The following is a 17,478-nucleotide window of genomic DNA, read 5'->3' as shown; positions in this document are numbered from 1 at the left end:
GAATTTTAGTTGTTCACAAAGGCAGCTCAGTACTGAAAAACTGCTCAAGTTTCATAAACATCCTGAAGACGGCAACTAGAGGCTCACAGAACGAACAAGCCAAACTCACAGCAGAACAGACTTTTTTAAATAACAGGTTTACGGATTTGTTTGTATTCTTGTCCTACCAAGTTTCTTCTGAGTGTCAAAATATTATTATGTTCAAAGAAACTGGGGACATCTGTACAGCAAAGATCAGTTGTTGTTTTTCATAAAGGCACGATAGGGATGCCATCGTATTTCTCACTGTTTCCTCCTCACAGAATCATCCAAGTCTGAAAAACTGACTTGTGAGTTTTCAGGGCTTGCCATTAAAGGCAGACTGACAACCTGCAAGTTTGTCATACAGACTGGAGATAGGGATGTGAAAAGGGAGAATGTCAAAGAATGAATGGGGGGCGGAGGGGTGGAATTAAGAAATCCACACAAAAAGTAATAAGCTAGCAATAATTTTCACAGTAAATTGAAACCATACCCTAAATCATTACTAAGAATTAATACACTGTAAATAATGTGGAATTTAACCCAAAATCCAGCTGGAGGTCAAACACTCCCCATAACACACCAGCTCAAACCCTGCCAGCCCCTCACCCATCAGGCCCCCTGGCTTGGCCTCTGAGCCACCCTGTCCCTGCAGCAGAGGCTGGTCCCCGTCCCAGCTCTGCTCGCTGCCTCTGGGCTGCTGGGGGAGGTCCCTGTCCTGCTGCCAGCCCTCACGGCACCAGGACAATCCTAACCCTGAAGTCTTCTATGTAGAAATGAGAAATCTGAAAGCCTTCCCCCCCCCCCCCCCCCTTTTTTTTTAAATAATCAAAAAATATCAGCTCTGCAGTTTTCTGTGTATCTCAACCAGGCACGATGTTTCACAGGAGGGGAAAAAAAATAAATCTCTTCAGCTTTATGGTTTTGGAATGCTCAGGTTCCTTGATTTAGTGCTCTCACCTTCCATTTACAAGTCTGATCCCATGTCATTAAAAATTGTGAAAGATTTGACATGGATTTCCACTACAGTTAGACCAAACAATAATCAAAGGATCCATGCACTTGCCTGTTTACAAACGTGCTGTCAAGTTTGTTGATTTCTTTTCATGATTTAAAGTTTCCCTGCTTTCTTATGAAATTTTACTACGATATGCAAAATTGGAAACATACTGTGCAGTCAGTTCCACAGTGTGGTGTGTCCTGTGTGCAGAAGGCAATCAGCATTACTCTGCCGCTGTTTACACGTAGTCCAGTACCAGCCTTGTTACGTCAAACAAAGTAGTATGTTACATTCAGCATCAACTCCCAGCAGAAGGCAAGGCGTTACACAAGCTGTACATGGCAGCTGTCCAGTCATTTGCGCCTCACCACTCTGTCCCTCTGCAGTGCACAGGCTCTTTGGCATCTCTTATTTGCAAAGGCACCAGTTCAACAGCAGCCTGAGGCAAGTCAACATTTGCCAGAAAGAAATCAGGCCAAGGGCAACCTCCAACAAGACCTGGCAATAAGCTCCCTGGTTCCAACTCCCTCACCCAGCTAGCTCTGAGAGCAGAAATCGTTTTCTAGGAAAAATCAGCTATATTACAGGTCGTTTCAACTATGCCTCGACAACCTGCCACCTTGGCAAGAAGCTGTTAGCAGGACCAGTACATCAGCCAGCTCCCTGATATAAAGCTTACTCCAGCCTTCAGAAATTTTCAGGACCTTGTTACAGGACTGGAGCACTCATCGCAGGCAGCTGGCAACTAAAGGCTCAAAAGAGATGCAATTCTGTATGAATTTGTAGGCTGCTGTATACTGCGGAGCCTGCCAAGCCTTCCTCCTCCCCTGCTCACACACACACACAGTGTATCTCACTGTGATGGCCGGGATTCCTCACAGCTCCTTTCACAGTGGAAACTAGAAGTGACTAGAAATTAAATAGGATGGTTTTTAAAAAACTGTCTGAGCAAATATAATCCAAAACGTAAGTTGCTGCATCAGCTGTCACAAAGGCTTGGGAGAAGGGTGATGAGGAGGAGAGCCTGCAGTTTGTTGGATAGTACTGGTGCACAGGGCTTTTCAGTTGAAGTTTATTTAAACTGTGCAGTAACTAATCTATGCAGCTTCCCTTTGCACACTTCTGTTGCCAAGGATTTGCCAGTCTCACTTACCACGGTGTCTTCATCCAAGAAAGCCTGAGAACATTTTGGAGAGCATGGCTTCTTGTGAACTGGAATCTTGAGAAGCATCAGGCTCTACACCACAAAAACCATTAATAATACATGGAATTATTCTCATGTGTACACACTACAATATGAATTTTTTCTGTTCCCCGCCCTGCCTTGTCATTGTCTTTGTGCAATAAAGAATAGCTTTGTTAAAGGCAGAACAGTAAAGAGAGACCAGGGATCTAAAATATAACATCCACCCACTGCAAATAAATTAAACCCCATTCTCCTTGTGAGGGGCTTACAAATAGGGAAGTATTTTTTAACTCAGATGGAGGACTTACTTTCAATTCCCTTCTACTCATCTCTTCTAGCAAACCAGTTTATTCTGCCAACAGGGAAATCAACTATAAATCAATCATCTTTCTCATGAGTTACAAGCTGTCTCTAATTGCACACACAATATATGTGGGTTTTAATGTATGTTATAGCTAAAATGTCCAAGTAATTTTATAAGTATGCCACATATTGAAGATTTCCCTACAAACTGGCAAACAAAAATACTGCAAAAGGATGATTCTGGATAAGAATACAACAAAAGAACTTCCACGGCTGTAATGCACATACTGCGCTGTTACTAGTATCTAAGAGGTCTGAAATGCCTTGGAGCCATCTAAAGGTACAGTTTTATATTCTTGGTTTTGACATTCAGCTGGAATGAGGCACAGAATCCCCAATCAGAAGCACTTCTCTTAAAAAACAGAGCGAAAAACCAATTCAGGTGTTCATATTTTCCAAGAAGATGACAAGTCGTCAGCCAGTTAACCACTGCAAGCTTCTAATGTACTGATGGAAAGGACAAAAAGGCATCAGTGATACACCAACAGCACTGCTGGCATTTATACAGAAGTTGCCGCCACCTTTACTATAGAACTACTCGGGATTTGATACATTTGACTGGAAATTTCCTTAAACTCAAGTCAAAGCAAGCTTATGCCTACAGTTACCTCCTGTTTCTCCCAGACATTGTAATGAGGTAGGAAATACACAACTGTCAAGTACCAATGAGAAACTCAAAAGGTGGTGGTTCCTGATACCTACTGAAATGGAAACACAGCCAGAAATTGTAACTGAAGCAGTAATGAAAGCAATGGAAAGATTCACCAGAAGAGCACACAGGTATGCCCAGAACCACAACCAGGCACAGATCATCCCTTTGCAGCTTTAAGGAGACCCAAGAACAACCTGTAGCAGTTCTGTAACTCAAGACACCCACACTGTTTTACTTAATATGATACGCTGCACATACAACAGCAATAACTGTACTTGCTCCTTGTATGAATGGTTTGAGTCAAAGCTCTCCAGGCGAACCACATTACAAAGGGGATGCAGACCCAGGCTAGCCAGCTGCCTTCACGTCACAAAAAGGAATCAGTGGTACAAAGCTGACACAAATTACCAGTCAGATGCCATCAAAAAAAAAAAACAAACCAGCTTCAGCAAGTCACCCTTTTTTTCCTTACTACAGTAATAAGAAAGGCACCTCCTTTCAGCATGAGGCACCCACATCCATTCCTTTCCCAGAAAAGTAAAGTATGCCACTGTAACTCAGCACGAGGGGTATTGTTTCTGCTATATCTCTCTGGGCAGCTTAGAAGAGTGAATGCCTGCGAGCCAACATGTTTTTAATCTTCAAGAATAGCTGGATAGAGGCATGTTAATTTTGGCCTGCTCCACTTCTGAGTGACACAGTACAACTAAAAAGCCACAATGGATGGACTCAAGACAGGCAGATTCAAACCAAGTAATTTTTTATAAGTGCACTGCCCTAAAGTTGACATCTCTAAAAAAAAGCGTAATTGGCATAGGCTCATAGCTTGACCCTTGAGGCAGGAGTTAGAAGCAGCATCTCCCCCCATCTGGCCAGTCAGTATCAGGAAGCATAACAAAAGACCAGGATGGACCACAGACCCTAGCAAGTTAAAACTCTCACGGTACAGCCTGAAAGTAGACAGACTTTGCTAAGTGACTCATGTTGCCAGCCCACACTGGTTAAGTGTAGGCTTTGGGTAAACCATGCAGCATGACAAGGCACTGCTGGAGAAGCCTGAATACATGACTACTTTCAAACTCCAGTGCTATTCTTAGTGGATATATGTAGAACACATCTAAATCCAGTACCCTAAATGGCAATGGCATTTCCTGAAAAGAACAATAAGAGGGTGAGAAGTAGGGGAAAACAAAATCAGATGTCTTCAATCACACTGTTCAAATTGTAAGAAAACCTGTCTATTCAGAGCTGTAACAAATTTTAAATTTTACGTGACTAGAAAACAAAAGTTTCCTTCTGTAACACCACCAAGTAATTCCAGAATCTTCAAAGCAAACTTTCCTTATAACACGAACTTCTAAATCACCCAAATTGCCTATATGGAGTAATCTCGTACGTGTATATTTTTATCCACTGCAAGATCTGGAGCAAATGATAGCAACAGCATAAACTTTAATGCTATATATTTTCCTACAAATCTACAGAAGTTTCTTCTGTGCCTCTCCAAAGGACACAGCTGCATGTCACAATTCAAAGACTATACAAATCAAATGCCCATACACACACATGTAGACAAATTTACTCACCAGTTCTGATCAAACAAATGCAATCAGGACTCTTTACAATACACATCCTGCATGTTTTTTGTTATGGATTTTGCCCCAGCTCCTTGAAAACAGTTCATATGACCTAGCGTCTCACAAGAACAACCCAGAACATGCATCATTTAAAGCATGCTCATTTCTTTTTGAGGTCTATGCATCAGAGCAGCTAACCTGAACCCCACTGATGTCACGTGTCCTCAGATGAAGACACATTTTCACTGAGTAAGCAAGAAGAGTGAAGTTACACAAACTGTATCTGCTCAAATGGCAAAAACCTTCGCTAAAAAAGTCCAACTGTTCCCAGCCCAAGTTGCACACGTCGGCAGAGGCTCAGCACCCCAGCACGGCTTTGGGGTGTTTCCCTCTCCCAGCCTGTAATTTGCCCAGCACACTGCCGGGAGGGCACAGCAGCTCTCCCAAGTACCCAGCTAAGGTTCGACAGCCAAAACTAGGGCAGCAAAGACCCACAGAAGGCTTGCTGAAAGAGACAGCACCATTCAAAGCTGTAAAATGGGTCCCACCCTCGGTGCCTATTTCACACCAAATAGCACAACAGAGTAAAGGAAGACATCCTACACAAATTTATGTGAGCCACATCCCAATTTGGCCTCACGAGCAGGCTTCCCTCTCCCTGGAGGACTGCAGCAACTTGCTGCGAGATCAAATGAAACCACCACGCTGCTCACACCCAGGGAGCCAGGGATGCTCACACAGGGGAAGGCAAGAAAGCAAGGCTGCCCACCTCAAAGTCAAGAGGTAAGTTAAAAAACACAAGCAGAAAAGTAGAAAAAGAGTTGAAAACTGCCACCCAGGTGAGAGAAGAGATGTTTCCAGCAACGGAAAATAGGAACAAGAGGAGGTTTGAGACAAATCCATTTTGGAAATCTCTGCTGTACTGCAGACATGCCTGGGAGCCCCGGCCAGGGCCCTACCACGTCAGCACCTGAACAAACAGGGACCGAGGCAAGGGATCCTGCCCAATGTCAGCAAGCTTGGAGTCAGGCAGATGGGTAGGAGGAAGCCCAGGACAGCCGTGAAGAGAACAAGGAGTCCACCCTCATCAGCAAAAACAGGCCAGAGTTGTCTAATGTTTCCTGGAGAGTGCAACTCCCAAAATTAACCAGAAAAAGAGATGCTGTTGAGAAGGATATGGAGGAGTGCAAAGTAGCTGCTTGTACAAGGTAGCATCTGCTAAGTGCTAAAGAAGAATGCACAAAACCAGCACTGAAAATAAAAAGCAGGAGTTGGTGATGAAGGCCAGCCAGCCAAACCAGGGAACTGCAGCACAGCCAGTCCAGTAACTTCTGTTCAGGAAAGAAGCAAAAACCTATGAGCAAGACTTTCTCCTCCAATAAGCCTTTCAGCAGAAAAGCGTCATTTTAACAGTAGTCCAGCACCAAGGTATTTTGACAAGATTCACTTTGGCTGCCAGTAGAAAGGCTCTTAATGTGTCCCCACACTAAACAAATTCTCCTTCCATCTTCACAGAAGTGAAAAGGGTGATATAATTTTAGACATTTCTCTCCGGGAAAATCCCTGCAGCTGCCAAGAAACTAGTTAGAGATAATGGTGGGTGGGGGAAGGATTCCTTATCAACCTGATGTTGCACTGGACAGAGCTTAACTCTCCATGTAACTACTCCTCCCATGTTTCTGTGCAACGCACAGCAAAGCCACCATTTATTTCCTCAAGCACAACAAAAACTTGTCAAGATTGTTCAGGTAAACCAAAGGAAACTACTGGCAAAGCTGAGCTTCCCATATGTATTAACTTGGGAAAACATAATTTATTTCCATGCGTGTCTCAAGAAATATAAAAATCCTTTCTCTTCATGAAAAGATATCCCACATGACAAGTTGAAGTGGTTTCAAGCTCTGGCAGAGCTCTTCAGTGGCTATTTCAAGTTACAGGAAAGATCAGAACTGTTAAAGTTAAAACCTATCATTTGGAGTCACTTTCAAGGTACTGCAGCATCAATTTTCAGTTTGAACAACCTTAACAGTGCCCTTTGAATATATTCAATAGCTAGAAACAGTGGCAGAGAAGTGCTGGTCAGCCAGCCATGTCCTGTATACTGAGCTGTTCATTTACTGCACTAAAATAATTTAAGTGAATGCCTTGTGAAACAGACAATCCCCAGCACACCGCGATTTTTAACATGTAACATAACTCGAAACAGCAAATCAAAAAGAAACAACCAACCAACACAGCCATTTCAGAGGCAGAAAAATTAGCCAAGTATTCAGAGGAACACGCAATTTGTTACCTCAGTTGGGGAAAATACATTTGTACTTTCAGAAGTTTCACAGAAGTACCATAAAAAGGCACGAAGATTGACAATATTAAATAACAGTCTGTATTAAAATACAGTATACATTGCAATTTCATGAAGTATTAGATTACTGATACACTTTTCGGACAAAAAGTTAGTAGTGTGATGGAGGTGGAGGCAGGGAGAGATGCGAGTGTTGGTGTTTGCCTCTTCATTGCTCTCCACTCCAATCACCTTAGTGGGCTGCGTACCCATCCCCTGGAAACAGTCTTTCCAACCAAAGATGCTCCTGAGACCCTTAAACTACCTTATCTCATGTATGGCAGCACAGTATAGAGCTCAAGAGTTGAGATGATTGTATTAGTATCTAAAAAATTAAGTGTATTTTTACACATCAGTATATTTTCATACATGATTCATCATCAGTGTCTTTACAGCACATCCATGTGAATGGCGCTCTTCACACACTGGTCTTCAGTCAATTATGGTTTATGAGCAGTGCATCAAGACATCTGACAGTGGAGACGGGCATGGACTTCACCCCACAAACTCCATTCTTCCTGTAAGTCAGTATGCAGCAGTATCTAAGTAGTAGACTTTTTACACAGGCATCTCCAACCAGGAAAAGCAAGGAAGAACAAGTAAGTCTAAGCAACCTGCCTAAGGTTATATATCAAATACATAAGGACTCTGAATTTTCAACCCAGTGGCATATTCCACTGAATGCTGATACAACAGCATGCCAAATCTTATTCCCTGCACCTTCACCACCCACAAATTTGATCCAATTGATAACCATCCCATTCATGTCTCTAAAGTGAGAGGAAAAAATACAGATCTATTTCAGTAATGTTCATTTACAACTACTGGTTTAACTGTCAGAGATAAGACTACAGTAAAACACACCTCAACATCAACATTTCCAAATTGGTTTTAGAATCAGCGCTCCTGATAATCCAATTTATAAGCTGATTCTTACTTTCCACAGAAAAAAGAACCTCGCCTGTACTGATGGCAATCTCAATTGCAATTTTTTTATTATAAACACTGAGTTTATACGCTCTAACTGTTTGGGAAGCCCATGTCATGCCTGCTAGCATTTACTATTGCAGTGGACCAACAATAAAAGGGATACAGCAGCTTACAGGGATAAAGAATAACTGCCACCAGTTGTTCTGCTGCACCTCCTGTACCATCTCCAATGCTTGCCTAGACCTAACTACTCAAGCCGTTATATGCAGGTAGCTTGCCTGTGCTCTTTGGCAAGGTGTATTTCACTGTGGGGAAAAAGGACAGCTAAGCAACTCATCCAAAGCACCTCTTAAGATTTTCTGACTTTCACTCTTTGTTCCTGTGATCTCACCCTGGAAATTGCAGTTGTGCCAAAGCCCCCAGGTGCTGCTGAAGAGCGAGCTGTCAGAGCAGGCCCAGCACGAGGATGTCATGACCTGATTACTTAAGGACCACGCAGAAAGAAATGTAGTGCTTTGGTAATGCTCAAAACCCTGAGGAGTTTTCAGTAGGGAATTACTACAGCTCATGAAGATGGCCCACTTCACGTGGGAAAATATGAAAGCAGTGTCAGGGGATGAGTTAACATTATTGGTTGATATAAACAGATCTGTTGCATTTGAGGTCACTTGAGAATGTCATTTCCATTAGCTCTGCTGCTGGAAGTCTTATTCATTCCTACGCAACCACTCAGCAAACTGGAGCTAATTTAGAGGGAGCCAACCCATCCAAAGCACAACTCTTTGGATAAAGCTGTTGTTAGGACATACTTATCTGCTTGTATTCCTGTGCTGGTTTTTGTCTTTTACTTGGACTGCAAGTGATTTGAGGGCAGCCCCTGCCTTTCTGTTCTGTGCCGAGACAGCATACACAACACCCAGGTCCGTGTCCACCACAAGCTCAGTATCAACACCCGCATCTTCAGGGGACCTGTGCACACAAGTGGATCCTATTTGTACCTCTTCAGGAATTACCACCTAAGACTAATAGGCAGACAGCAAGCTGGATCTAAAAAAACCCCACACATCAACAAAAAAACCCTCAGCTGTCACAACAGGCCCCACCCTTGGCAATGCAGAGCACCAGCTGCTTAGGGACCTGGAGACTGTTTCTTGACCACTTTGCAGCTTGGTCTGATGGATAGGAGCTATGAGTGGGAATCAAGTTATTAATTGCAATACCAGATGTTTTTTTAAAGCCTGCCATCTGACTCTAAGCAATCTTAAAAATTTTGCTTCCTTCAATTTTGTCTTCCTATCTTTTGCCTAGTTACAGTATAAACTCAATTGTGCAAGGACTGCCTCCCTGAATGGCTGCAGAAGTCTCACCCACAGATGGACCCCTTGCTCTACAATGCAACTTGGAGAAGAACTACCCTTTCCACAACCACACTTCCATCTGCTCATATTTAATCCAAATATACACATATGTTAGAAGCATACCACACACATATATTGGTTTTCATTGAATTAAATCTCATACAGCTTTTGAACACAGTCTTGTAAATATTACATGGTCTTCAAGTGATTTTAATGGCATCTCTCTAGAGGTTCACTGTTCCTTGATGTCAATATCCTGTTCCAATGCACAGTTTATTTTTTAATGCAGTATAACCACTTCCGATTAATTTTATCATAGATTAGCTTTTCCTTTCCTGAGTCTAAAGTGCAAAGACACAAGCACAACAGTCTTACACTGTGCAGCACCACTTGAATTCATCTCCATGTACCCAAAACACCAAACAAATGATTTCCACATGTATATAGAATCATAGAATCATTTAGGTTGGAAAAGACCTTTAAGATCATTGAGTCCAACCGCTACTCCAGAACTGCCAAGTCCACCACTAAACCATGTCCCTAAGCACCACATCTACACGTCTTTTCAATACCTCCAGGGATGGTGGTGACTCAACCACTTCCCTGGGCAGCCTGTTACAATGCTTGACCACCCTTTGAGGGAAGAGATTTTTCCTAATACCCAATCTAAACCTCTTACAACTGGCCTCAGCCCATCAGTCCTGCCTGTCCAGATTCCTCTGCAGAACCTTCCTACCCTCAAGCAGATCAACACTCTCCCCACAACTTGGTGTTTTCTGCAAACTTATCGAGGGTGCACTCGATCTCCTCATCCAGATCATTGATAAAGATATGAAACAGAACTGGCCCCAGTACTGAGCCCTGGGGAACACCACTTGTGACCGGCTGCCAGCTGGATGTAGCTCCATTCACCACCACTCTTTGGGCTCAGCCAGGTTTTCCACTCTGCAAAGACAGACCCACACACACACACACACATATATATATATATATATATGTACAGCTGTACCCTCACCCTGGTTATTACTGGATGCTCAGCAGTGCTCTGCCTGAGCCCAATAGGATAAGGATCTACACTGCTTTTTCACAGCCTGGAAAACAAGAAAAGATGGGAGGAGCTCTGGGGAAGAGTAGAAGAATCTGATAAGAAACAGTCACTGAAGAGCTCAAATATCCTATCTCCCCTTTTAGTCCTTAAGGAAAAGGTTTTACGCTTGTTTTAACTTCCAAAAGGTGCATCTCTAAAATGGTCTTGAAGAGCAAATGGACTTTTCTCTGAGTAGTGCCATCAGACAGATTTCATCAGTGCATCACAGGCTTTGAATGGAACAACATAAAAATACCATGGGCATCCTTTCGAGATTTGAAACTACAGTTATAGGTGACAGAGCAGTTGCTTTAAATGCTTTTAAGTATTTTAAGAATTTTAAATATTCAAGTATTTTTCAGTTGCCATCTTTATGCCAAAGAGACAGTTAATACAGTGACACTTTTGCAGGAAGAATACTGTCTTGATTTTTACTGCTTACCATCAAATACTGATCACAGAACTCTATGGCATGTAAATTATTTCTAGTTAGTGTGGTACTCGCCATAATCTTTGGGCAATTTGAGCACAAATGTTCTACACTTAAAAACTTCAGTGTAACCACATGGTGAATTCAAGAGCTGACTGGACAATTCCTGATGTTTAGATAACAGTCTACTAATCCAAAATAGATTGTTTGGCTTTGTCTACAAAACAGTCAAGTATCAACTTCGTGGTAACAGTTCACTAAAGCATGTGGCATATATAATCTGTATTCAAGATGCATCCTATGGAGATTTTTTTTTGGAAGTCTGTTTTAGTTTACTTAATGGCATTCTGTACCTAATGTGCACAGTTACATACCAATGCAGTACCATTAAAAGAAAATACCTATTTACAGTTTTGTTAGATTTCATATTGAGAATAAAGATTTGAAAGAATATCACATTTTACCTATTAAGAAACAAACAGACAGATGAAATGGAACATGAAACATTAACTTCATATTAGGGTTTACAAATACAGCTGCTGGTGATTTAAGCCCTTTGGAGCCTTCGACACTAAGCATTAAGAGGAAAATTGGACTTTCAAATGAGTGAAAGCTGAAACAAGCAGGCTATTGTGCAGCCAACTTGAAGATTACATGCAAAAATTAGATTTTTGAGATTAGAGAGGTTACATTTGACCTTTTAGGAAAAAAGAGGACAGGATATATTAGCATCCTCTGTAAACCAACTGAAGACAAACATTTGCATGAACCGCAAAGTAAAGCATTCAGCCGCCTTCCTAAGAAAATAGAGTCTGGCAGTACAATAGTCCTCTGAGAAATACTAGGACAGAAACTTCTGTTGTCTTTGTTGATTTAGCAACTGTTGTGTCCAATACCTTAGTGTTTTGTAAAGAAAGAGCATAAACGTGTGTTCCAGCATCTTTCATACTGGAAAAAAGTCACTTGAAGCACGCCAACAAAAATAAGAAAAGCTAACTTCAACTCACAAATACCATCATTATGCCATTTTATGCCCCTCTGTAGGCAGAACTATGTCTTAAGTAGGGATAGCTCTGGATAGAAAAAAAGAGGTATCCCCAAGAACCAGAGGTTCTCTGCATGCACAGCTGTGAATTGTATTAGATACCTTCCTCACCTGTTCATTGCCTCCCTTCACCATCAGCCTGCAGGAACGCACCTCAGCCTGAAGCAATGCCCACTTGGAAGGCTCTGTGCTGACCACAAGTTTTCACTGACTACACCTGTCAAACCACCACTGCATGCCAGTTTACACTGGCTTTGCTTGCGAGGTCTGCCAAGTCAGCAATGCTCAATCTGACATGATGCAGCTGCTTTAAAACAACAGGCAGACCTACATGCCCATTTCCTTTTGCATGGACACAGACCTAAGTTTGAGCTTATTTCAAATTCTGCCAAAGCAAATGCGTATAAGTGAAACAGCGTAAGCATACTTTTTTTTTTTTAATTAATTACTAGAAGCATTAGAACCCAGCCAGATTCACCCTATCATTTTTTACACTGAAAACTCAGATTAGCTTTCTACATGCGCAGCCACACATGGGCAACAAAAACTGGTGAAAGGCTACCAAGTGCCAAGGTCCAGGAGCCCCGGGCTAGTAGATCACACACATCCTGCCCGCCTCCCTTTACAATTCAGGGCAACACAGTCTCTATTTACTTAAGCTGCTTTGGGCGGGTGTCTTCTCCTTCCTCGCCCCCCTGTAAGTGTGCCCGGGTAAGGGCACGGCGAGGCGAGTGTGATGCCCGGTGTGCAAACGCCACCGGCCACCGCCGCGACCTGCACCCCGCCCCCTTCCAGCCCACACGGACAGAGCCCCGAGTGGCGCCCACACCCCGCGACTCCGCACCGGGGGCGAGGCCGCCTGCGAGCCGACGGCCGCCGCGGGGCGAGACGGAGGACGACACAAAGCGCTCCGGGCGGGGAGCAGGCAGCGAGGCCCCCCCGCCCCCAGGGCTCCGGCCCGGCCGCCCCTCCGGGCTCCCCGGGCACCGCGCCGAGCCGCGGGCGGGCAGCGCCCCCCTGCCCGGCGGGGGGAGGCGGCTCCGCCACCGCGCTGCCCGCTCCTCGCCGCGCCCCCGGCCGCTGCCCCGCCGCGGGGGGCTCCCCGTCCCCCGCCGCCCCCTGCCCTCCCTTCCCTACCCTCGTACTCCAGGCTGGGGCGGGCGCCCAGGGCGAGCAGCGCGGCGAGGCGCAGCCAGCAGCTCCCCATGCTGCGCGGCGGCGGCGGCCCTTCCCGGCTGAGGGCTGCGCGGCAAAGGGGCAGGCGGAGGAGGAGGAGTGGGACGGAGACATTCTCCGAGCGGGCTCCCGGGCGCCGCCGGAGACTCCTCCTCCTCCTCCCGCCGCCGGGGCAGGCCCCCCGCCCCGCCGCGCCTCGCCTCCCGCCGGGACGCCATGCCCTCCCCCCCTTCCCCGGCGCTCCGGGTCCGCTGCGCTCCGCGCTGCCCCCCGAGGGGCTCCGCCCGCCCGCTCGGCTGCCCTCCGACGTGGCCTCCAGGAGCCGCCCGGTAGCGCCCGGGCCCGGCGAGAGGTGCGGGGTCCCGGCCCGGCGCCGTGCGCGCTGACCTGCCGCGCCGAGCCCAAGCAGGGCAGGACGCGGCCCCGGCTGCGCCCTCCCGTCAGCTGCGCTGGGCTCCCCCGGGCGAGGGCGCGTCGCGGAGGGGCAGCCGCGCTCCCCCGGCCCTTCTCGGCAGCGCGGCGCCCCGCAGGGGAGGCAGCCCCCGGGGGCGGCAGCGGCCACCGGCCCAGGCCCGGAGCGTGTCGCGGGCAGCAGGGGGCAAACACGCTGCGCTTTTCGAGATGAACCGCGCCGGCTGCTCAGCAGTTTGCAGATGGGCAGCCTTGCACGTCCAAAAATCATGATTCAGATCCTCAAGTCATGAGATTAAAGTTTGAAGACTTCACATTTCCCATTAGCTTTTTGAGCTGCTGGGTGTTTTGGGGTCACATTTTCGGGCTTTCTTCCATAACCGCAAAGACTAGAGGCTTTTTTTCCACTTTCCAGGCAAAAAGCAAATTCCCCAATCGCTCCTAGCCTCCAGAAGCGAGGGCTTCAGGCAGAGCAATCAGATGTTCCAACACTTCTGATTTAAGTTTGAGATCTGTCAACCCTGCAACTTGACTGCATCTAGACTTGGATGTTGGGGGGGTTTTCTTCACTTTCCACTGTTAGAGGTAGCATCTAACGTGTGCTATGGGCTGGGGAAGGTGTAGGAGAGCGCTGGCCCCAGCTAGCGTGCCGCCTATAAAGGGTTTGCATGCTGGGGCAGTAAAAGGGAAAGACCCCAAGGGAGTTCCAAGAATCCCACCTGCTTGCTGCACTACCTGCAGCAAAGCACAAATAGGGAAATACTATCTAGTAAGTAAAGGAATATTGCCTTAAAACCAAGGGACAGCAATGTTCAGAGGGAGGGTCGTCAGCTCAAGAGGAAATGTTTGTTTAGAAATAGAAGACAGGTTGCTGGCCTTTGAGGCTGGCTATACCAAAGCGGCCTAAAAAAGAAATGGGATCTCACAGGTAATTAGAATAAAAATCTGTGTGTGCACTGTGTTTGGGAGCTTCCTCCAAAAGGTTTTCTTCTCATCAGTTTTCATGTGGATCAGGAGTGCACCCGAAGTACACCCGCCCCCTCGAATCCACTACATTTGGCATCTGAGGCATGCACAGGAGTGAGTGCACCTCCTGCACCCATGGGGACACGCTGGAGCTCCTCTTGAGCAAAATACCTGATGGATATGGGTAGGGACTGCTTTCTCAGCACCAGCTGTTCTCCAAGTTGATCATGCTCTGCCCAGTGCAGGTGCAGCTTGAGTATGCTAGGCTTCAATATTTAGTTTTGATCACTCTGGTTTTTTTAAAAAAAAAAAAGGATAGTAACAAAATCAACGGTAGCATCATCTAAGCCATTGCAGTTTAACGGCCTAAGGAAAGATTAGATTTCCATGTGAGGAGAGATTACAAAGACTAACGTTACTCTGTTTGAAATAGAAAATAAGGAAAAATGAGTGCTTTAGGCTGTTATTATTGGCACAGATATCATAGAAAAGATCAAAGTAAAAAGTTAGAAATCTGGAATAATGATAATCTCTGTAGTTTTATCTGTGCTGCGAGGCTTCAGTACAAGTTCAGCACTTGAATGTGCTGGAACAACAGAGGTACCTGAAGCGGATTTTAATGGGTCAGGTGTCTCTTGCTTGCTCTTTGCCTCTGTCCCTTTAGCTGCCCATTTCCAAAACAGTGGCCTTCATTGAGATAGTCTTCCGAAGAATATAGTAAGGACAACAGTAGCATGACAGCATTGTACAAGAAGTCGCCGCCAGCAGAAGTCTTCACGCAGCCGCAGCTTCTCCATCAGCTGTCCTGGTATCATTCAAACCAAAAGGGTCACAGCCTCTGTCTTGGGTAGCCTTTTCTAGCCATTTGGAACAGCATTGCCACAGTACAGAAACGTGGTGGTGGTGACAAACCCTTCTCTGGTTAGCCTCTCGGTATGAGAAGTTAAGTCACTAAGTAGGTGCAGTTGGTTAACTGCTGCTGTGGTGTCCAAATTAGTACAGGCATGCATCCCATTTCATTGACTGTAATCAACGCATTTTTAAACTGCTTTTGTGTTGCTCCTGATTACAGTAGATGTGATGCCATCCGTTCAAACAACTTAACCACGGGTGTTTTCAGGCTGGATTTTACTATGTCTTGGCTGTTGACTGCATGGCTTTTGTCAAAGTTTACTATGTGCACTGTCTGTGAGCTTGCCTGGGACACTGGTTTTGCTCTAGCATCCAACTCTGGGGAGTGTTCTAGCTGCCCTGAGAAAGGCAAGAGATTTAAGACTTTACATAGTCTGCAAGTTACAGCTCAAACTGAGATGCAAGTGCGAGCATAGCTAGCAGTGTGAATGCATCCTTCATGAACTGTTTGAAACCAGCCTTGCAAACATGCCAGTACTGAGGTGTGCATTCATTCAGATGAAAGCTGGCTGTGGAGTTTCTCTGCGCAATGTAACCCATATTCAATGTCTTTGTTACAATGACACCTATGTGAAATTACCCAGAAGACTGGGGCTTGAAAAACAAGTTCAAGGCATCTTGAAAAAACTTTTTTAAATTTGTAATACATATTAGATTTTTATAAAGTAGTTTCCTTAAGGGACCTTTTAATAGGAGAAAGCATTTGGAACTAGGAATATATTGAACAAATGTCACATTTATTGCATTTGAAAGCATAGTCCTGGCCACTTTTTCTTCACAGTTCAGCTTTCTATTTTCATAGAAAAAATTCCAAATGTTTAAGCTTGTGGTTATTTGGAGTTCCAGGCACTACTGGCATTACACAAGAAATAACCAGCATGCTTTTCACAGAAGGTTCAGTTTTTGACTGTTCAAAGGTAAATAAAAAATTTCAAAACTGAAATTAAGCAATAGTACAGGATGAAAGTGTATGAGAATTTCTCAGTTGAATAAATAGTAAGACACAAAGCAAAGTTAAGTGCTTTTGGAGACTTAAAGATATGTTCTTATTATGCCAAGGGGTTTATTTAAGCACATAATTTCTCTTTCATGCTTTTTTTAATAGTGGTTCAGAAATTTAATTTTATTACTTTACCAGAATATCTGTAAGTTAACTACAGTTGCAGTGATAATAAAAATACAGCTTTTGATGGAGAGGAGAAATTCATTAAAGTACAATTTTTAATAATGTTTAGCAGTCTAATCATTTCTCTCCAAATAGCAAAAGAATGATGAGGGAAAAAAACCCAACCCAACAACCCAGCTGTGTGTAATTAAGTTTTGGAAGCTCCAGCTAAGATTCGATTAGCTGAGATAAGAGGATGACAAACTGGGGGCCCAATCCAAACTACACAGTGTTTTTAGCCCAGTGAGTGGCCTTACTGAATGAGAATGCTCTGGTACTTAATCATGTAATATCTGCAGAAACAGCTCTAAAATAACAACAACAATAATAATAATGCAATTCTTGTGTACAATTCTTAAAATTATTGAAGTTTATGAATTGCTTTCTGATGTTTAATGACAGCAACAGTATGAAATATGCATTTGTTGCTCGTTGTTTGGTATTACTAGACCCTCCTTACAACTGCTTGGAACTGCCATCTCCTAAGGCAGATTTTTCCCTCTGGATGTCTTCCTGTTGCATATGAAATTTGCTAGGATGCTGGTCCCTGTTAGCATCCCACTCCAGGGGCGTTTTGGGTGCTTGCAGGCTGGTTGGGTTTCACTTCAGTGTTGGAATGTTTCTGAAGCTCTGACAGTCTGGGAGAGGGAGACCGAAATGGAAGCAAAGACTGGGATTGACCTGTGGAGGTAACGGGCAGGAAGAGAAGCTCTGCTGCAGGCACTGCTGTGGTGAGGAACAGGAGGCACTGCAGTGGTGAGGAACTGAGAGACAGAAAAATAGAAAAGAAAAAAAAAAAAAAGAGTCGGGGGAAAATGTGGTCAGAAAGAGGTAGGGTCTGGGAAAGGACAGACAAAT

The 17,478-nt window shown here is 44.7% G+C and overlaps 1 protein-coding gene across 3 annotated transcripts in view; it reads right to left on the bottom strand.

The window, feature by feature from the left end:
- SRPX (sushi repeat containing protein X-linked) overlaps positions 1 to 13,298 on the bottom strand; it is a 48,042-nt gene extending 34,744 nt beyond the window's left edge. For all 3 annotated transcript variants that reach the window (XM_056329601.1, XM_056329603.1, XM_056329602.1), the window contains exon 1: positions 13,128 to 13,298. In XM_056329601.1, coding sequence (XP_056185576.1) covers positions 13,128 to 13,197 — 70 coding nt within the window. In that variant the 5' untranslated portion in view covers positions 13,198 to 13,298. The remainder of the gene's footprint in view (positions 1 to 13,127) is intronic.
- Positions 13,299 to 17,478: the final 4,180 nt, after the last annotated feature.

This window comes from Falco biarmicus, chromosome 2 (assembly GCF_023638135.1).
Source record: "Falco biarmicus isolate bFalBia1 chromosome 2, bFalBia1.pri, whole genome shotgun sequence".
Taxonomy (NCBI): Eukaryota; Metazoa; Chordata; class Aves; order Falconiformes; family Falconidae; genus Falco; species Falco biarmicus.
The sequence above is the reverse complement of the archived record's forward strand: the minus strand, read 5'-3'. Positions and strand labels throughout refer to the sequence as shown.